Here is a 22,666-nt window from a genome sequence, read left to right as displayed (position 1 = left end):
AGCCCTAACGGGAAATGTAAATATTTAAAGCACAAGTAAATAAAAATAAATAAAGACATTTCTTCTGCCCCTCTCCCACCCCCCAATAACAATTTAATTAATTATTTGCCCTCTTCTCCCCCCCCAAAATTGTTACCTTGTCCACCTGATCTCCACCCCCCCCACCCCAAACTGCATCACCTTTACACGATAGCCCTTCCCACCATCCCCTACACTAATGATGTTACTTTGACTCCGTTTCCCCCCCCCCCCCCCCCACCACGCTGCACTGATAAACTTACCTCCTACCCCCTCCCCACCAGTGTTGCGCCTTGCTTCCCCAGACAGGGATCCGAAGGCACGGGAGTTCCGGCCACCGGGCCAAAGATCGTGGTGGGACATCAGGCGGTGGCATGAGTACCATTAATTCATTAATTTTAATGTATTTAAATATTCAAATGGGGGCCCAGTTGCTACAGCCACTGCGCAGGCTCTTGTGAGCCCTTCCCGGAAGATGGAAATGTAGTCTAACATGGAAGACTCATCCCTGTGTCCCAAAAACTTCTCCTTGATTTGTTTAAGAGGACCTCTCACCTCATGTCCATAAACTAATTCAAAGGGACTAAAGCCAGTGGACTCATTGAGCAAACAGGAGAAATCCAGGCTCTTTGCCCCTGTCATGGAGGTATTGGTAGCAATATGCCCTGATCATTGTCTTTAGGGTCTGGTGGTACCATTCGAAAGCCCCTTGTGACTGTGGTTGCTAGGCTAAGGACTTTAGCTGGGTTATGCCCAGGTTACCCATACCTTTTTGAAAGATCCCAGACATGAAATTTGTGTCCTGATCTGTGTGGACCTCAGCAGGCAGCCCATATAGGGTGAGGAATTGGGTTAGCGCCTCCACCACCACCTTGGTAGAGATAGTTCTTAGGGGAATGGCCTCTGGGAATCAGAAAGCCACATCCATAATGGTGAGACAATACTAGTAACCCCCTTTTGTTTTTGGCAGGGATCCCACACAATCCACCAGCACTCTAGTGCAGGGTTCCCCAAAAGTTGGCATGGGAATTAGGGGTGCAGGTTTTATTGCAGGTTGGGGCTTCCCCACAACCTGGCACGTGTGGCAAGTTTTAGAGAACTCCACCACATCCTTGTGGGGTTTTGGCCAGTCAAAATGCTATCTTATGCAGGCTTGGGTTTTTCGTACATTGACTCCAGATGTTGGAAGCTCGTGGGCTATTCTTTGTAATTCCTTGCGGTACCTCGGTGGAACCACTATCTGGTGAACCACTGTCCGCTCTTCATCCACAGGTCTGTGAAGAGGTCTCCACTTCCTCGTCAGCACCTCATTCTTTAAATAGTCGCACTTGGGGACTCCCTCTGCTTTAGCTTCGGTTTGGGCAGTTTGTTCTAACTTTTTTAATACTGGGTTGGCTTGCTGAGCCTCGTCTAAGGAAGATTTGTTTAACAGATCCTTTGGGTCCTCGAACTTCCCAAAAAAGGTTTCAGATAACCAAACAGTAGGGTCATCTTTCTGCAGTGCCAGTTCAGCCTCCGCTGATGGAGCTTGTTTGGGCATGGACCGAGTCACAACACAGTCAGGAAAATTGCTGGGACCTTCTCCTGCAACTGCTCTGTCTCTCTGACCTCTTTGGGTCTCTAAAATTACTGGGGAAGTTACCATCTTTGTCCCACCAGATCATTACCCAGGAGCAAGTCGACCCCATCCAGCGGTAGACTCGGGATAATTCCAAGGGTTACCAGTCCAGAAACTAGGTCGCACTCCAAGTGCACCTGAAATAAATGTATGAATGCATGGGCATACTTTCGAGCAGAGAGATCCACCATTGACATGCTGTTCTCCCTTCGCCAGCTACAGGAGAAATGCCACAAACAACAGATGCCCCTCTACGTTGCTTTCATTGATCTCACCAAAGCCTTTGACCTCGTCAGCAGACGTGGTCTCTTCAGACTACTAGCAAAGATCGGATGTCCACCAAAGCTACTAAGTATCATCACCTCATTCCATGACAATATGAAAGGCAAAATTCAGCATAGCGGTGCCTCATCAGACCCCTTTCCTATCCTGAATGGCGTGAAACAGGGCTGTGTTCTTGCACCTACACTGTTTGGGATCTTCTTCTCGCTGCTGCTCTCACATGCGTTCAAGTCTTCAGAAGAAGGAACTTTCCTCCACAAAAGATCAGATGGCAGGTTGTTCAACCTTGCCTGTCTCAGAGCGAAGACCAAAGTACGGAAAGTCCTCATCAGCGAACTCCTCTTTACTGACGATGCTGCATTAACATCCCACACAGAAGAGTGTCTGCAGAGACTCATCGACAGGTTTGCGGCTGCCTGCAACAAATTTGGCCTAACCATCAGCCTCAAGAAAACGAACATCATGCAACAGGACGTCAGAAATGCTCCACCCATCAATATTGGCGACCACGCTCTGGAAGTGGTTCAAGAGTTCACCTACCTAGGCTCAACTATCACCAGTAACCTGTCTCTCAATGCAGAAATCAACAATCACATGGGAAAGGCATCCGCTGCTATGTCTACACTGGCCAAGAGGGTGTGGGAAAATGGCACACTGACAGGGAACACAAAAGTCCGAGTGTTTCAAGCCTGTGTCCTCAGTACCTTGCTCTACGGCAGCGAGGCCCGGACAACGTATGTCAGCCAAGAGCAACGTCTCAATTCATTCCATCTTCGCTGCCTCCAGAGAATCCTTGGCATCAGGTGGCAGGACCGTATCTCCAACGCAGAAGTCCTCGAGGCGGCCAACATCCCCAGCATACACACCCTACTGAGCCAGCAACGCTTGAGATGGCTTGGCCATGTGAGCTGCATGGAAGATGGCAGGATCCCCAAGGACACATTGTACAGCGAGCTCTTCACTGGTATCAGACCCACCGGCCGTCCACGTCTTCGCTTTAAAGATGTCTGTAAACACGACATGAAGTCCTGTGACATTGATCACAAGTCATGGGAGTCAGTTGCCAGTGATCACCAGAGCTGGCGGACAGCCATAAAGGTGGGGCTAAAGAGTGGCGAGGCGAAGAGACTTAGCTATTGGCAGGAAAAAAGACAGAAGCGCAAGGGGAGAGCCAACTGTGTAACAGCCCCGACAACCAATTTTATCTGCAGTGCCTGTGGAAGAGTCTGTCACTCTAGTATTGACCTTTATAGCCACTCCAGGCACTGCTTCACAAACCACTGACCACCTCCAGGAGCTTACCCATTGTCTTTCGAGACAAGGAGGCCAAACATGAGATGAGAAGATGAGATGAGATGAAGATGACACTGCCCTCCGATACCATTCATTAACACTCGAGCATTCACTGCACTCTCTGGGGGGAAAGGTCATCCCTTTTCCCAGCAGAAGGGATTTGGTGGCCCTTGTATCCCTAAGTATGACTATGGGCTTGCTTGCCCCACTCGAGGGTATGGGGTCACTTTTCCTTGGGATACAAAATCCTGGTACCTTTCAGGGATTTTGTTAAAGTTTCCCACACTCACAGCAGTAGGTTTACGTGGTCTTCCACAGTTAAAGCCACATCCTGCTCTGCTGTGCTTTCCATCGGGGCCCCGTCTCCTGCACTGGTCTGGTGTGCCCTGATTAATCCTACAGCCCGTAATTTCCAGCAGTCAGCTCGAAGGTGACCCGCCTTGTTACAGTGGAAACACACAGGTCTCTGGGTGTCGCTCCTGCTCTCAGCACTGTCTTTTTTGACCTGAGGAAGGCCCTGTGTGTGTCCAGCTTTCCCTCCTATCACCCTCCCACCTTTTATCCTTTTCAGGTTTGTTGGGGTGACTAGAGAAGGGTTTCCCTTGGGGTAAGTGCTTGTGTACAAGGGTAAATTCAGCAGCCATAATTGCAGTCTGTCTTGCTCTTTAAACCTTTTGTTCCTCTAGGTGGGTTTTACTAGAAAGGGGAAGTGAGTTTTTAAACTTCTTGAGAAGGATCACCTCTCAGACGTTTTCATACCTGGGGCAGTATCTTAAGTGTCCATATCCACTGGTCAAAAGCAATCTGCTTAACTCTTTCAAACTCAAGGTAAATTTGGTCAGACTGCTTCTGGAGGGTTTGGATTTTCTGGCAGTATGCTTCCAGTACAAGCTCATGTGCCCCCAGGGGGGCATTTTTAGTCATCTCGTAATCTGATGAACTTTCATCTGGCAACATGAATAAACCTCATGGGCTTTTCCTGTTAGCTTGCTTTGTAACAACAGCATCCAGCTCTCGGTCGGCCACTTCAGCTGTTTTGCAAGCTTTTCAAAAGTGATAACAAATGCTTCCACATCCCCCGCATTGAACTTTAGAATCAGCTGGGAGAACTTTAAGAGCTAGGGGTAGCTTCTGAGCTAGGGGTAGCTTCTGAGCTAGCTATGCCTTCACTGTGTGTACTGGGTCTTCCCTGGTTAACTCCAGCTGCCTTAACTGTCTTTCCTCCTTCTCCTTATGGAAAGCTCTCTCTTTTTCCCTTTCTTTTTCCTTTTCTTTCCTTTTGTTCCCCTTTGTTGCCACTCTTTCTGCTCTTTCTCTCTCTGGAATTCTAATTCTAGTCTCCTCTATACTTTTGCTACCAATACTCTATTTGTTTCTGACTCTAACCCTGTTTCTGAATCTTCAGATTCAAGAGAAAAATGGTTGGCCACAAGTCTTAGGATTTCAGATTTCCTTGCTTTTGAATGGAAAGTAACCCCTAACTGTTCAGCTACATCCCTCAACTCTTCAATAGATAGGGCATTTAACTTGTCCCAAGTTACTTCACTGCGGCTTAGGGAAGTATTGGCCTCAAATGTGGACATGTTAGTATTCTCTCAGTGAAAACCACAAGAAAACCTGTATTGATGTTTTTTTTTATTTTAGAGCTACAGCACTGAAACAGGCCCTTCGGCCCACCGAATCTGTGCCGACCATCAACCACCCATTTATATTAATCCCATATTCCTACCACATCCCCACCTTCTCTCAGTTCCCCTACCACCTACCTATACTAGGGGCAATTTATAATGGCCAATTTACCTATCAACCTGCAAGTCTTTGGCTGTGGGAGGAAACCGGACACCCGGCAAAAACCCACGCGGTCACAGGGAGAACTTGCAAACTCCGCACAGACAGTACCCAGAATCGAACCCGGGTCACTGGAGCTGTGAGGCTGCGGTGCTAAATTTGTTACTAGGGATCAATTTGGTTTCCCACTTCCAATATCTTGTTTGTCTTTGGGTTATGATCACGGACCAGAGCCCCCAAATTTCCATTACGGCCAAGTGAGGAGGGGTCACAGGCTCTCCTCTTCCCCTTCCTCTTATTTGACCACAACAGGGTTTGTACATTTTTAAACAGTGTTTGTGCTTACCACCTCAGTGAGTGTTTTACCTTTTACCTTTAATGTGATCATGAAAAAATCAATCGGACATGTTTTCTTGAGTTTAAACAAGAAAGAGATGAGTTTATTTTACTTAACAGTCTGTGAGGTTGGATGAGTTGGGGGTTTCTGGCTGCAGTTGTATTCTTGAAGTCTTTGGCTGGACAAAGTGCACTTTGTGGCTGACCCCTTGGCTGAAGATTTTCTTGGAGGCCGACTTAGAACCATAGAACCAGAGAAACGTGACGGTACAAGAAGAGGCCATTCAGCCCATGGTGTCTGCATCAGCTGAAAAAACTAGCTGCCCAATCTAATCCCACCTTCCAGCACCTGGTCCGTAGCTTTGCAGGTTACAGCGCTTCAGGGCAGGTCCAGGTACCTTTTAAATGAGTTGAGGGTTTTTGCTTCCACCACCGATCTGGGCAGTGAATTCCAGACACCCACCAACCTCTGGGTGAAAAAGGTTTTCCTCATGTCCCTCTAATCCTTCTACCAATCACCTTAAATCTGTGCCCCTGGTAATTGACCTCTCCGCTTGTGCAAACAGATGCTTCTTGTCTACTCTATCATAATTTTGTGCACCTCAATTAAGTCACCCCTCAGCCTCTTCTGTTCTAAGGAAAACAACCCTAGCCTATCCAATCTTTCCTCATAGTTGCAATTTTCAAGCCCTGGCAACATTCCATTAGGTGGCTCTCTTCACCTGGTCTCTATCTGTAACAATCTATTGGCTAGGAGGGTCACAGTCGCAGATGGTTTTCAGACTTGTGTATCTGCAGAGAGAGAGAGAGAAAGAGAGAGGGAGGCACACATCTTTCCTGCTGCTGCACAGTCTGAGTTACTGGCTTGACTCTTTGTTCAAGGAAACTCCCAGCTTTCACAGAGATGGATGGGTGGTCACATGACTGCCTCAGTGTATTCTCTGGAACCTTCTAATGAAATTTATGGTTCAGAATTAGCTCCCCAGGCCACAAATGCCAATATTTATACTTGAAGGCATTTGATCTTTCAAAGTCAATGTATTAGGATTGCCTTGAATGTTGTGCTAATGAAGCAATCTTAGGTAATTCAATCACTTAGAGCAAGCCATTGTTATGGGTCCGTGCTCCTCAGATCTCTGTCTCCGGTTGGGGCCTTGGAATGCGAAAAGTTGTTTCAGATGCAATTTGCGGTGGGCATCTTGGCTGTGGGTTTTTTAAAAGCTAACTGCAGAATTTTTTTCCCATTAAAAGTTTAATGTAAGTTTCCAATCAATTAATTAATATTCCTTATTTGGCATATCATTTTTCTTGACAAGCCTCTTCAAAATCCCAATAATTCTATAATGATTAGTTTGTAATGTTGCTGTACCTACACCTCAAGGACTGCAGTGGTTCAAGAAGGCAGCTTACCACCACCTTCTCAAGGGCAATTAGGGATGAGCAATAAATGCTGGCCAAGCCAGTGATGCCCACATCCCATGAACAAATAAAAAGCCTCTATAGATTTAAGCAGATCAAGTTTAAAATACTCTGTAACATAATGGATTAAAATCATAGTAACAGCCAATTATCCATATTACTATTAGTATTAGAAGTGAGAGTAACGGGTCAAACCCCAACACTAGATCTAGTTCTGATTATATTGCTTTATGAACTTCTCAGTCATGGCATTTGGACATTCTTGTTCCCAAAACTCTTAAATTAAGATAAGTACCTACCATCACTAGATTTAATTTTCATTTTGTTTTCTTTAATAGTAATAATTGCTATGGGAATTCTATAAATAGTGCTACTATCTTTTCACAGCTTACTACAAAAGTACCTTTTTATTACTGTACAATTGCCGATAGGCATTTTTCAGGACTTATCATTTGTTCCTTTGGAGAACAGCATGATTTGTGGAACTCAGCCCTTCCACCTCTGGTAAGTAACTACCCAAAAACTTTTATATCCAATGGTAATTGGAAGCTCCAGAGTGCTTCCAAATGACAATATTAGCTGACATTAATAGGTACTTACTGGCAGGAAACTACCATGGCTGGAACTGGCACAGACCTTTTTACAATGTACTGACAAAGTATAGGTTAAATTTTTATATTAAATCTAACCGTCGAATCAGCACAACCTCCCTAGAATTCAAAATGCATTATTATGCTCTTAAACCTACTGCACATAACCTACTATTTTTCATAACATTCAATTGTTTTCTTTATTGATTAAGCGGCTGTGGCCTAAATTCATTTTTAACAACTTAAATAATTTTTGTAGAAATCATTAGCCCATTCCATAGAGTTCACCATCTTTAATCAGCCTACTTGTTAAATCTAAAAACAAGTCCAATTTTGCACTAATTGACCCTACCATCTGTTCTATTGGCTTCTTATCTGAAAATCTAGAAATCATTCATAATATCCTTGGATTAAGTTACCATGCTACAGCACATTTTTGAAGAACATCCAACCAGTAATTGCTTTTGATTCTATATGTACAGAATGTGTTTTTCACTCTCTTACCCCATTAAGCTTGGTTCAAAAATACACTTTTAAAAATAAATTCACCAGCATGGTGGTGCAATGCACTGGTACTTCAAAGATATTATGTTAGAGTCCATGATCATCAATTGAGTGAGCTTCAAGCTTAACCATGTCAGGCGGGAAGACAATAAATAGAGGATTATCTCAACAGATTATAAAATAGCATTAGAAGAGCTCTGAAATAGCCAGTGCTTTAAGCCAAAAAATCATGCATGATGGAGAAGTAAAAGATCAAGGAGAGAAAATGGGAACAGGTAACTTGGCACTGAAAGAAATTAAAAATCAATTTGAAAGATATAACTAAGTAAGCATTAACTAGAGTTATAAGGCTAAAGATAAATTATCATCTATCGGGTTACAGGCGTAACATTAAATGCACAATAATGCTATCACCCATTAGAACATTAACACTGGTAGCTTTGGACATTGTCAGATCCAAGGCGTACCCCTATCGCTCTCAACAAGAATCCCTAGTAAATTTATTTAAGGGAAAATTGATTAGATTTCTAAAATATGCTTGTGCCTTTTACTGAAACTAATCATTGGGCTGATTATTTAATATGCTGAACATTTCACCTAAGATTATCCAGGGACAACTCCTGCTTGATTGCAATACTTCAGTGCAATACTTTGTTTAGGAACTAGATGGAATGGGAATAAATGGTTGAATTTAGAATACATTTATCCAGCAAAACACTAATACATACTTGGCTGAATCAGGTTACTTATAGTAAACACAAAGCATATCCGGATGAGATTTGAAATTGGTTGATGTTGATAGTTTATTTCTTTATCCTATTCCCTATAGTTTATTAAAACAGAAATTGTGATTTTTGTGAGAAATCTGGAACACTATCAGCAGCCTGTGAAGACCAAAATTTGGCAGGCATTTTGAACACTCATTGCTGTAATCGCCATACCCTGGAACTACATTTTTTTTCCAGAACAAGATAAATGTCCTTGACAATGGTGATTATGTTTCATAGTGACAGATTGTCTTGGAACGGAACTTGAAAAGTGGTTAGCAATAGGCAGTTTTACATATGTGTTTTTGTGGATTTTGTTTGTTCTTTCAGTTTTGCAGCAGATTTTGATTTTTATGTATAATATTGTTCATTCTTTTTAAATGATAAATGCTACCGTTTACGGTCTTATACTAGTTTGCTGCTAGTTTTTATTTCATATAAGGTTAACCAAAGTACCTCATGGTGTATCCATAATAACTGCAGTAGAATTAAAGCACCAATGTTTGTAATCAGGAAAACTAGCCCCCTACTTCCAAAAAGCTGATAAAGATCGATTAATGGCACATGTTTGCTCATTGCAATAACTTAGAGCATATTCACAAAGTGATTAATGCTAAACCAACAATCAAATTTGGAGAAGTAATAGATGGGTATCTTCCTTTCCCTGAAATTGTAACAGAAATTGTTAAATGGTTCAATGGAACTATTAGTCCCAGTTTTATTGATTCTATCTCATTTATCTCTATTAAGGCAAAATATCTGACAGTAATGGCTTCACTGGATAAGCCTACTTGTACAGCAAGAATTGAAATGAGAAAACATTCACTTCCCGAAGAGGCGGACATAGGACACCGAACAGTAGTAAAGCGTTTCAATTGCTAACTCTTCCTCCAAGATACTGGTGTTGCTCATACCTTGTATCTTTACCAGTTTTTTGGAACTACAAGGCTAATTTTCCTGAATACAAACACTGGTGTTTTAATTCTACTGCAATTAATTATGGATATACCCTGAAGTACGTGAGTTAACCATATATTTAAAAAAACTAGCAGCAAACTAGTATAAGACTGTAAACTGTCACTTATCATTAATCCATCCTTCAACCCAGACATGCAACTGTTTTTTAAAAAGATCAAACCAATAATCCACTCTGCCTATATAACTGAATTAATAGAGTACTTTTGTACATAATTTGAGAAACAACCATTAACTATATCAAATTGCATCAGACCGAAAAAAATAATTACAGCACAGACACAGGGCTGAATTTTATGAGGGCACTGCAGTTCGCGGCGGCGCACTCTAAAAACGGCGTGCATTCTATGCGGATGCGCCGTCCCTAAGCCCCTGCAAAATTACTTGTGGGGGCTCATTTAAATAGAGGCAATGAAATTACCATAAGTTGTTTGTTCTAATACCTGACCTTTACCCCCCCCCCCCCCCCCCCCAACCTCCAATCTTTTGCCCTTCAACCCCTTCCCACCATCCCCACATCCAATAAAAGTTGATTTCCCCACTCCTTCACCCCTCCTGCCCTGTAAATTTTATTCCTCCCCCCTCCCCACCAGGCCTGGCACTCTGTACGGAGTTCTGAAGGCACGTGGAGTACAAACGGCGACCATAATATCGGAGTGGGTAAGTTTATTTAAATATTTTACATGGTCATTTACATATGCTGATACAGGGCCTGCCGCCAGGCCGAGGGTGGGGGGGGGGGCCGCACAGAGGTCCCGCCGCTGGTAATATGTGACGGTCCTTCTCGACGTCGCAGGTCAAGGCGGGCCTCTCCCCGAAGCATTTTACCGGCCCCCGCGCCGCGAAATGCAGCGTCGAAGGACCGGTAAAATTCAGCCCACAATGTCCACTGCCTTTTCATTACATCCATGTGATAATATTTTGGTAATAATCCATCCCCCAACACAAAATGTAACTTAAACTCATAGATCTGCTCCAACACAGAATCATAGAATTTTACAGTATAGGAAATCATTTGGCCCAATGTGCCTATGCTGACTATCTCATTCTACTGCTCTTACTTCTTTTTTAAAAATTCACTTCATTTTTCAAAGTTATTTTGAATTCTGACTCCATGTTGTTTCTGATGGAGTATTCCAGGTCATAATGACTGATCTTCTAGTTCAACAAATCCTCATAATTTTCATTTATTCTTTTAGTGATGATCTTAAATTTATGTTCTCTAGTAACTGACTCCCCAAACAGTGGAAATAGTTTTCCTGTTCTCAACATATTGAAACCCTTCATAATTTTGAACACTTGCACCAGATTTTCTCTTAACCTTCTCTGTTCTAATGAAAAGAGGCCCAGGTTCTCTACTCTTTATCCATAAGTGTGGTTATAGAGGGGGTGGAGTGGCCATATCTCTCATCCCTGGTCTCCAAGTCCTTGATATAATTTCTGAAGTAGGGCCCACAAAACGAAACACAATTTTCTAACTACAACAAAATCAGTTAGTTGCATTAAATTAGCATTACCCATTTTCTGTGAATTTGATGCCCCTATTTATAAAATCTGTGATCCCGATTGCCTTTGTTACAGTTTTATCAACCATTCCTCCCATTTTTAAAGATTTCTGTGTCGAGCCCCTAAGTTGCTCTGCTTCTTTGCTCTTTTTAAAATGTTATCATTTATTGCATATTTCCTCTCCTCATTCTTCCTCCCAAAGTGCATCATCTCATGTTATCCTCATTAAATTTCATCCAACATCTATCTGCCCAATCTAATAACCTGAAATCACATAAAGTTCTGTTCACAATTAATCACACCCTTATTTTTCTTCATCTGCAAATTTGGACAATGTGTCCCCTACATTCAACTCCAAATGATTTAGTTATATTAAGAAAACCACTGGCTCCAACACACTGCTTACATCTCTTTAATCCAAAAAAAATTACTACTGATCTATGTTCTCTGTCCTTTAACCAGTTTGCTATCCATGCTGCTGTATTTCCTACAATACCATAAGTCTTCATTTTATCAATAAGTCTGCTTTGCAGCTTTTTTATAAAACACCTTTGTCCTTCCATATAAGCAACTTTTATTGTATTTCCTTTTCAACACACTGTTGCTTCCTCAAAGAATTCTATTCAATTTAAAAGATCCAAATTGCCTTTTACAAATGTGTGCGAACTGTCTGTACTAATGCATGCCTTTGTAAGCAAGTATTAACTTGATCCCACATTATGGCCACAATATCTAGTTACAAGATTTCTCTTTCTGCCTTTTTGAATAGAAGTGTTACATTGGCAACCCTCCAGTACTCAGCCACAAAACGTTATATTCCAAAATATTTTAAAGATTGTGGTCAACATCTCTGCTATTTCCTCTCTAAATCCCAAACATTTTAAGATGTAGGCCATCTGAACCTTGTGTCTGTTCCATCAATTTTTGAATATTACATTTTGAGATAAACACTTGAGGTTTTGTGTTTATAAAGCATATTCAACAACCATTATCCCATTTTAATATAACAATATTTATATAAAATACATGTTACCTTCCTCCCCTCAAAGCTGTCCCACTTGCTCTGAATTGGCAAAGAAATGTGAATGCCACTAAGAAGGGTAGCTGGAGCCCTCTCACTTCCACTATACAGACCTTGAAGCATTGTTTTCATTACTTACCTATATACGAATTGTTAAAGAAAATAACGATTTTTGGCGACAGCAACTTTTAGCTGTAAAGAAACTTAATTTGTGTATTTGTCTCCTGATTATTTGATGAAAGACTGGCAATAACCAAGCTTCCGACACAGGTACATCATTGTCAGATAGAAAAGAAAGATAGAAGTTACCTTTATATAACTTTTCATGACCTCAGGAGCCCCCCAAGTGCTTTACAGCCAAGCAACTACTTTTGCAGTGTAGTCACCGCTGGCAAACTCAGCAAAGGTCCCACAAATTCCTCAGGCGTGTCCCCATGATTTAATCATTCCAATAACTGCCAGCTTAGAATAATCAAAAGCTAAGCTTACTGCCCATCTACCAGCTTCTGCTTTCTCAGCCTGAAGATGGAGTGCAAAAAACTAATCAAAATATCCTAACTGTTTACAAAAAGCTATTAAACGTGTTGTTAAGTTGAATTTGGCTATACTTTTACTGAAATCAATTTTCAGCAGTATACATTGCGAAGTAATACAAGTAGGGGCTTGTTTTTGAATGTCAACTCATGTGTTCTCACACTATGGGAAATAACTTGGCCTACCAAATTCAAGAGAACGGAGCCCTTCACAGACTCAAGATCTGATCTTGTCGGTTATGGAGACCAAGTCCATTTAGTTCCCAGAAAACTTCTCTGTCTAGTGGTCTGAATTTGACTTGCAAACCCAATGGGCGGCACAGTGGCGCAGTGGTTAGCACCGCAGCCTCACAGCTCCAGCGACCCGGGTTCAATTCTGGGTACTGCCTGTGTGGAGTTTGCAAGTTCTCCCTGTGTCTGCGTGGATTTCCTCCGGGTGCTCCGGTTTCTTCCCACGTGCCAAAGACTTGCAGGTTGATAGGTTAATTTGTCATTATAAATTGCCCCTAGTATAGGTAGGTGGTAGGGAAATATCGGGACAGGTGGGGATGTGGTAGGAATGTGAGATTAGTGTAGGATTAGTATAAATGGGTGGTTGATGGTCGGCACAGACTCGGTGGGCCGAAGGGCCTGTTTCAGTGCTGTATCTCTAAACTAAACTAAACTGATAATAAATACATTCGTCATCATTACACGAACATGCTTTAAAAGTTTTCCCATTTATGGGCTGGACAATGTCCTTCCTGAAAATGGGAACATTTTAATAATTATAGAGAGCAAAGCAATTCGCTGTGTAAGAGATTGCCTTTGATTTGAAGGAATGTCTCTAAGAGGATATTTGGAAGACGAAAGCTCGGCTGTTGGCAATGAAGTAGAAACTTTATTATATAAACCGGCCCTCTGAACAGATGCTGCAGAAAAGCGCTGACATATTTTAAAATTGTTTGCACAATTTCCCAAACAAGAGCGCATTGATCAATAATATGATGGGGGGAGAACTGAAACAGATGTTCACTGTCGGAATACCACAAATTATTTTCTTGCAGAGAAGCCGTTTCTAATGGCGAAGTTATGTTTGTAATGATGCCTTTTGTGGTCCATTCTCAAGCATGGCAAGTTTTCAGAATGCGAGTGCTTGTTCTGAGCAAGTTCGGTAAACTTCACAAATTGTCCAAAACGGACGGTTACTTCATCCGTTTGGTAAATGAACTAGTTTACCAACATTACACGGTAGCTTTGAACCAAACAAAATGAGAGTCTCTGGCGTTTTTATTCGATTGTCAGTGTTTTGCGGGTCTGTTGGAGAAGGGAAGACTGTAATCGTGAATTGTGAAAGGAAACATATTCGATTCAGACAGAAATCAAAGCTGTTAAGCGTTCAGCGAAAGCAAAGCACGGCTGCTCTTATCTACTCCTGTCTATGTACTTTACCCTGAGATAAATCCCATTCTGAAAGTCAGGTTCTGGGGCTTTGAAATCGCGATAAACTCAAACATGAAGAATTGCAAACTGGTTTTAGAATATCCGGTTTACATTCAAATTGATGCCGGTGGATATTTCCAGACCGGATACAATATTTTCCTTCAAAATACGGCAGATCAAACTGCAAATATAACAAATAAAGATGACAATGCAAGCTGGAAATATTTGAATTTGAAAGAGCTGTTGCAACAGCCAATAAATAACCAGCTAGTTCGGATTTATACCTCCAGGGTGTTTAAGAACACAGGGGTTTGCTTTTGATCAGTTTACTTTCGGTGAAGACCAAGTTCCAGTAAGACAAGAATATGTCCTCGTTTGGAAACACATGGAGTGAAAGTCGTGGGAAATCAGCCCTTGCACCCCCTAGTCGCTCTATTTCGGAGCATCGGAACATGAAGAAGACTTTAATTTAACAGGGTTATCCTTCATTTGGTTAATGTTTTCCTGTCTCAAAATCAATGAAGAGGAAACAACTCTCAAATTTAACTACAAAGGACTGGGAACGCGTTCTGTTTCTTCCTTAAAATTGGTAAACGGTCAGTAAAAAAAAATCTAGTGCAACTCCTTATGACGTCCTGTCAGAACAGATGTTTGGCTTTTATCTGCACTTGTGCCTCCAAAAACAATGGAAAAGGTGAACCCACCCCCCAGTCCAACTTGTTAACAATGAAGCCTGTAAACACCGGGACCTCCAACTAATGCATTTCCAACCAATAAGAAAAGGAAATCATTTCCCTCTTGAATGTTGAAGCACTCGGTTACCTGGAGATGCGGACCAACAAAAGATTAAAATGCGATTTAAGGTGAATTTAATGGTTCAGTTATCCTTATGAAGCAGTTAAAAACAATACTGAATTACTGAAAGCACTTTCTGGAACGAACACAATTTAACTTATGCTGATATACAAACAATAACACATTTCGAACTATAGCAGTTTTATTTTCAAAATTGAAAATAACTCTCCTTATAAATAGCCATTAAACATTAGGGGTGGTATAAGGATTGAGGTTACTCAATGAACCCTGGTCAAGTACAAAGTCAGACCACCAAAAGCATACAACACAATACACTAGATTAAAATTATCCACGGTTAAATTATTTGCAATGATTTTTTTTACTGGCCTGGGTTATATCTATTTTTGTAACATTGTACCATTATAATTTTTTTTAAATCCACTTTGAAATATACAACACTTAAGACACGTGGAATGCGTTGTTATAATGAAATGCTGCCAGAAACTTGAATTGGTGCAGTACCACAGAGACAAATATTGCCCTAATAAAAGTCACCAAGTGTAGTTGCCATATTTCCCAGGTATGTAAGTTCTGTGCTAACGCGACATTAAACGTCTCCTGTTTCTTTAGAACAAAACGCAACACAAATTATAAACCAATTCAAACCCAAAATATGCCCCCAAACGATTTAATAAATGGGAATGGTATGGTGCACAAGTGCTGTTTGTAACAATTTTACAAATTAGGTCAGTGCGACATTCGGATGGAACTGAATGCCCCCGAAACTGTTTCGGGGTTGAAAAAAAACACATCCTACAAACATTAGCAATGTCCACTTAGCGCGTCATTTCCACGGATTTAAAAATGAACCAATTGGAAGTGTTAGATGACTACAAATGCAGCAAATCCGTTAAAATGCAGAAAGGTAGACAAATCTAATCTAGATATAACTTGTAAATAAATACAATTTAAATCGCTGATTGTAGACGTATATACAAAGTTGGAATATTAGACACCAATAAACCTTAGTTTGCCCGTAATATATAGTTTACCATCCCAGCAAGTCCTCCCGTTTTCGACCTGCAGTTATATATCTGTTATTTTGGAAACTAAAATATTGCAATTAAGGATGATCTCTAAATTATTGTCCATCTGTGCTGCAGCTCTCAGTCTGTTCATTAAGGGTGGCGGTTAATTGGTTTAAATACACAGAAACCAGATTGCCACCACAGCGAATATTTTCCGCAAAATAAATACATGACAAGCGATGAACTAAACCATGCTTTTAAATATTAGAAAGCGACATTGGAGTGGATTTCTCCGTCAGATGACATGAACCCGGGGAATCATCTGTCAGTTCAAGTCTCAGAGCGGCCAATGGGCGATTGTCAGCAAAGTTGGCTTTTTGTGTGCTTTAGTGAATTTTCTGAAATATATCTAATAAATTGTCACATTTATATTCAAAATTAATTCACTTTCCAGATTGGTGGTGTGCCGTCGTTTTCTTTAAAGTACAAGTTAGTTAAGGGCGTTCAGTCGTTTTTTTTTCTCTGTACCCATAGGATGTTCAGAATTCATTTATCCTTTGCAACCAGTCACTGCCAATCATTCCATTGGGGCGAGTCTGGACTTGGTTACAGCCCAGATCGAGCAACCGGATGGCGCTGGCATAGCTCTCCCCAGAAAGGAGTTGGAGGCGAGGCCGCTGTTCTGAGTGCAGTCATTGCAGATTGTGTTAAATAGTGCCCTGCTCTTCTGGATTTCTCTCCCAGCACAATAAGTGTTGATGGCAGTCTCTAAATGTTCATAGGTTTCAGATCACTGAACGGACGTTTGTTACTGCTTTCCAGTTCCATATTAGTCAGTGTTGAGCGTCAAATCTATTTTAATGGGTTTTCGGTAAGGTTAGGGCCCACGTGGTAGTAAAGTTTGCTTTTGGTTTGATCAGTTTACTTTCCATTCGCTCAAATATGAAGAGGCATTTTGAGCATTGCAGCTACGGGCCCAGTGCTCCTCGGAATCTCCAGGTTCTCAGGGGTCTCTCTCTCACTCTCTGTGTAGCTACAGCCTTTTTTGGGAGGGGGGGGGGGGTGGTTATTTGCAGACGAACTGATCGACCACCTCCGTGCACTTTTTGCACTTGACGTAGCAGCACCAGTGGAATTTGCAGTGACAGCGCTCGGTGCGGACCGTCTTGAACTGGTCGTAGCCCCGGCCGCAGCACATGAGCGCACAGCCATCCATCCCCTCCGAGGTCTTGTTGCACAGGCGGCCTTGGGTGCCCAGGGAGCCGGTGCTTTCGTTCCGGACGCAGTAGTCAGGGCTCTGGTCGACGTAGACCAGGTCCTGGGTGGTGGGCGGGTTGAAGCGGCTGTTGACCTGCACCAGTTTACCGCGGCTGTTCAGCTTCATGGCGGTCGCGCTGTCGTATTTCTCCTTCAATGCATCCCCGACCTTGCGGAAATCGGCCAGCTGTAACCAGCAAGTCTTCAGGCTGCAAGAGCCCGACACACCGTGACATTTACAGGCCACATCCGCCAGGTTATACACCATCTGCAATATCAGAAAGGAAGATGTTAAGAAAGCTAGCTCAGGAAACAAGGCATTTCAAGTGCTTCGCAACCGAGTGAATGTGACAGGACTGTACAGACCTCAATCCATAACACTCGCTCACACTCCCGCCCCACTTACACTCCTCTCCAGCTCTACAGACTCTCTACCCACCCCAGTTCTACAAACTCTCTCGCACCCACCCCCACTCCCACCCCCAGACACTCTACCCCCCCCCCCCACCTCAGTTCTACAGACTCTCTCACCCACCTCCCCCCCCTTCCTCCACAGACACTCTCCCCCCCCCCCCCGCCCCAACTCTACAAACTCTCAATCACGCCCACCCCCAGACACTCTACCCCCGCACCCCAGATCTACAGACTCTCAACCACCCAACCCAACCCCAACACTCTCACCCACCCTCCCCAAGCCCTACAGACTCCCTCACCCACCTCATCCCTACCCCACAAACTTTCTCAGCATCACATGTTTAGCAGTTCAACCCATGAAAAAGATATTTCCCACCTAGTCCTTCAAAATATTTCAAAATCCAAGGGTGCCAGAGAGCTGTGCACAGACATTGCTCTCTGATGGTTGCAGCTTGTTCCCTGCCCCTTGCACTCTCCAAACCATACTGCAGTATAAACCCTTGCCTTACACTGTCACTATACAAATTGTGTTCAAAATTTGAGAGGCATGAAAAATACAAACTCGGGATAAGATTGAATGCAGAAACAGCATCCAACCAGGTATGGTAGAAACAATGCAGCATTTTCTTTCAGCCAATTAATGTGGAAATTTCTGGTTAAAGAGGCTGCACCATTACTCTCACACCCTAGCTTCACAGATGCTAACACCCCAGCCCTAATTAATCTCTTACTCCCAGTCCTACAGACTTTCACACATATGTTATAGTTATAAAAATTCCCTGAATCCTCAAAAAACTTAATTACAACTCCGCAATACTGATTGTCACATGATTTATATGCGGCTCCAATATTTAGCTCTGTCTGAAAGTCTAATACCCCATTCATTCTTCACTGTAAACACAAACTGATTGGAATTTAAATACACATTTTTAAGATAAAAATACTGCTTTTGTGCTTTTATAAATACTTTGATTAATATTCCAGATGCTTGACTGAACATATTAATTAATTGCAGCGTAATTACTGCTGTAGATATAAAATAGTTAATGTACAAACTTCAAATATTTTCTTCCAGATAATATTGCATGTTCTTCAAATCTAAAGGGAAGAAAATCTATTAATACAATGAAGCTTTTTAAATCAAAAGTCAGTAGATCAATGCCTCTGCTGGCATTCCCTCCAGATCCTCAACTTGTATTAATACTTAGACCAGATCTCTTTTGGCTGGGTCAATCGTTTCTGCACATGAACAGTAATTCAAGATTCACATAGGAGCAAGTTTGAGGATTACCGAAAGACACTACAGTCAACAGCATTTGCAAATATAGGTAGTTTGGAGTCTGGATAGTATCAGAGACCCACATGTTCATGGGTCTTGTAATCTATCTAAAGATGGTATATCTATTTTGGGTCAATAAAACAGACAAGGTGCTCCAAGCATTTACAGGCTCATCAAACTATGTGAAATAGCATTAGTGAACAGTTGCATGAAACTGGTTCTGTGTTAATCTCATGACCACCTTGCATTGGATAATATTTCTGTCAAATTCACATCCAACAGGCTTACAGGAACAGTGGTGCCAAAAGCACAAGCAAACATATATATCAGAGGGAGAAACACAGAAATGTCATTTACGATTTGTTTCCAGAAGCCTGGTCAACTGACCAGTCAGTGGCAAATTCCTAAGGGAAATGCAATGGGTCTTTTAGGTTGACAACAATATTGCCTCAGTACTGCAAACACTGCTGGAGGGAAAGGTGGCTGGAAAAGAAATGGCCGTCATGGAGCTGAATAACTAAGCACTCCTGCCTGCCTCTATATATCAAATGAAGCAGGTTTGCTCCCACTGACCCACTTTCTCAACCTTTCCTAGTCAACGTGAAAAGTACTTGCAATAAAAGTGATATTAATTGTTCAAGCAGTGACTTTAAAACAATTGCACAGTTATGCACGTTTATTATATAATAAAAAAAACACCCTGCAATACAAATAAGTTAACTTCTATGATCAATTTACAAAACTAAGTTCCCATGAAACTTTCTGGACATCCGAGGATTCTGCTGTTGTTCTAGTCAACAGACCTCCCACAACCAACGGCATGAAAAAACAAATTCTTTCATTTGCTGATTAAGAGATCTGGCTATGTGCAAGATGACTGTCATGTTTACACGTCAAAAGTAATTTATTTGTCATGAAATGCTTTGCAGCATCCTCAGGGATATGATAAGGTGCTATATAAATGCAAGTTCTTTCAACAGCTAGCGGTTTATTAGTCAGCACTGGAGAATCACTTCAGCAAGCAGTTCTTGAATAGAAATGGGCCGTAAGGTTTCAGAATCTACTGGATTTAAACATTTCATGAAAATAAAGTTAGTACCTTGATAATTGCATTTTCTTCCAACTTTAGAAGAAAACGTGAATTGATTAGCAATCCAGCTGTAGTCCTCTTGGTTAACATAACATCACAGTACAATGATTTAATGTGCAGCCCTACTGGGGGTCACTTCTGCTTTTAGCCAATCAGCTGGTGCGGGAGTTGAATATAACTTCAGAACCAAACTTTTACGAATTAAGAGAATAGTTAAACTTCACTCCCATTTCTTCTGTACTTCCATGTAAGTTCTGCATGGCTGTAGTACATGCATCAGTATACACCAGAATCTAAGCAAAGGAAGACATTGATATGTCCAGTAGCAATTTGGGCTGAATTTTATAAGCCCGCCACTGAAATTGGTGGCAGGTGACAAAAGTGGCGACCCGCCTGTGTGGGCCACATGCCAAAGAGCCACCCCGATTCCAAGTGCAGTGGCTTAGTTAAATAAGTTTCACCGGACAGGGATCCGAAGATGCGGGAGTGCCAGCCGCTGGGCCGAAGATCACAGCGGGACATCAGGAGGCAACATAAGTTTATTTAAATTAATTACCTTAATTGATTTAAATATTAAAATTACAGTCCCGTTACCCAGCGGCGAGGTGGCCGCCATGGTGCCTTGCATTGCCAGGAGGATCAGGGCGAGCCCTGCCGGCATTGAGGTCCGTGGCGGATCTCATCCAGGGCCATCTTCAGGCACCCCCCCCCCCCCCCCCCCGGCCCTTCCCCCACCACCACAGATCCTGACGTTGAGGACTTCTTAAAATCCAGCCCTTTGTGCAAATTTTACTAGAATATTTTGTACCAGGATATAGTATCTATGAGAAAAGGGTAAACTATGGAAGTTGCTCTTAATCACCATTATAATAGGAAGTTCCCTTTATCCAGTATTCCTTTGGAAAAAGACAATATTAAGGTGCTTACTGAATACATCAAATGGTCTTATGATGCCGAGCCTACAATGGGATCTAAAACATCTGGAAATTGAATTACCTCAGGGGTTATCTCGCTTGACCACTGTAACTTTGGTGGATGATGGAGTTTCCACAATTCATGGCCCAAGTTATGACTGATGAGAAGAGTAACCTTTTATGTTTAATTACTTTAAATACTGTTTTCATTAGACTGAACCAAAGCATTTGTGCTGTAGGATGGACATATGTATGCTTCAATCGCTCCAAGTTACAATGGAAAGAACAAAATGTACACAATTTAACTCTTCATTCAGTTTATAAATGTTAACCAGTGATTGTGGCAGGCAACACTCCAGACTCAATCCGAATGATGCTGGGCTATGATAAGCCAGCACTTCATTGGTATCAGTTTTGCCTGACATTTGGAATATTCATTAGGTTACAGCTTCTGAGAAAATGTAAATACTATACACCGAGGAAACTGTAAGAAATCAGTAAAGTTTGAAAAGTCTCCTCCTTTCCACAACTCCCAAACAAACAAAAAACGGTATTTTGATATCCTCTTATTGTCAATTTTATAGTGTATGAATAAACACTGCACATAAAATTAACAGTCCTATTTTATGCTAAAGTTATATTTGACTCCTGCACCAGCTGATCTGGCTAAAAGCAGAAGTGACATCAGCAGAACTGTACTGTAAATCATCAGGTAGATCTATAATTCCTCCATTTATCTACTATTTAAGTGTGGTTCATTTCAAAATGATATATTATTCTCAAAATGGGAAGAGAAAATTACAAATGAACATAGACTTAATGAGTGGACAAAGTATGGCAGATGGAGTGCAACGTGGGGAAGTGAGGTTAACCACTTCAGATCCGAGAAAGACAATTAGGAATATTTTCTTAAAGATCAGCAAATAGGATCTGTGGAACAGCAAAGGTTGATTGGTAATCATAAATTTTTTTTTATTCATTCATGGGATGAGGGCGTCACTGGCCAGGCCAGCATTTATTGCCCATCCTCAATCACCCCCGAGAAGGTGGGGGTGAGCTGCCCTCTTGAACCGCTACAGTCCATGTGAGGTAGGTACACCCACAGTGTTGTGAGGAAGGGAGTTCCAGGATTTTGACCCAGCGATAGTGAAGGAATGCGATATAGTTCCAATTTAGGATGGTGTGTGACTTGAAGGGGAACTTGCAGGTGGTGGTGTTCCCATGTATTTGCTGCCCTTGTCCTTCTAGTTGGTAGAGAGCGCGGGTTTGGAAGGTGCTGTCTAAGGAGCCTTGGTGCGTTGCTGCAGTGCATCTTGTAGATGGTACATACTGCCGCCACTGTGCGTCGGTGGTGGAGGGAGTGAATGTTTGTGGATGGGGTGCCAATCAAGCGGGCTGCTTTGTCCTGGATGGTGTCGAGCTTCTTGATTGTTGTTGGAGCTGCACCTATCCGGGCAAGTGGAGAATATTCCATCACATTCCTGACTTGTGCCTTGTAGATGGTGAACAGGCTTTGGGGAGTCAGGAGGTGAGTTACATGCCGCAAGATTCCTAGCCTCTGACCTGCTCTTGTAGCCACGGTATTTATATGGCTACTCCAGTTCAGTTTCTGGTCAATGGTAGCCCCTAGGATGTTGATAGTGATTATTACAACATTATATGGGGACTTTGCTATTAATTATTAGACTTGACTTCCTATGATGAGTTTAATAAGCAATTAATATACAAATGCAGCAACATTATCAAAATCACCAGCAAAAAGCTACCATTCTGTGAAGCTAAAAACAGAGCAGCACAAATCATCCAAAAACTTGTT

General features: G+C 42.0%; 1 protein-coding gene across 3 annotated transcripts in view; it reads right to left on the bottom strand.

Moving 5' to 3' along the window:
• Positions 1-15,034: 15,034 nt before the first annotated feature.
• wnt5a (wingless-type MMTV integration site family, member 5a) overlaps positions 15,035-22,666 on the bottom strand; it is a 32,576-nt gene continuing 24,944 nt past the window's right edge. For all 3 annotated transcript variants that reach the window (XM_068051714.1, XM_068051716.1, XM_068051715.1), the window contains exon 5: positions 15,035-17,421. In XM_068051714.1, the coding sequence (XP_067907815.1) occupies positions 16,963-17,421 (459 nt within the window). In that variant the 3' untranslated portion in view covers positions 15,035-16,962. The remainder of the gene's footprint in view (positions 17,422-22,666) is intronic.

The sequence above is a fragment of the Heterodontus francisci genome, chromosome 19 (genome assembly GCF_036365525.1).
Source record: "Heterodontus francisci isolate sHetFra1 chromosome 19, sHetFra1.hap1, whole genome shotgun sequence".
NCBI lineage: Eukaryota > Metazoa > Chordata > Chondrichthyes > Heterodontiformes > Heterodontidae > Heterodontus > Heterodontus francisci.
Note: the sequence above shows the minus strand (reverse complement) of the source record. Positions and strands in the feature narration are given on the sequence as shown.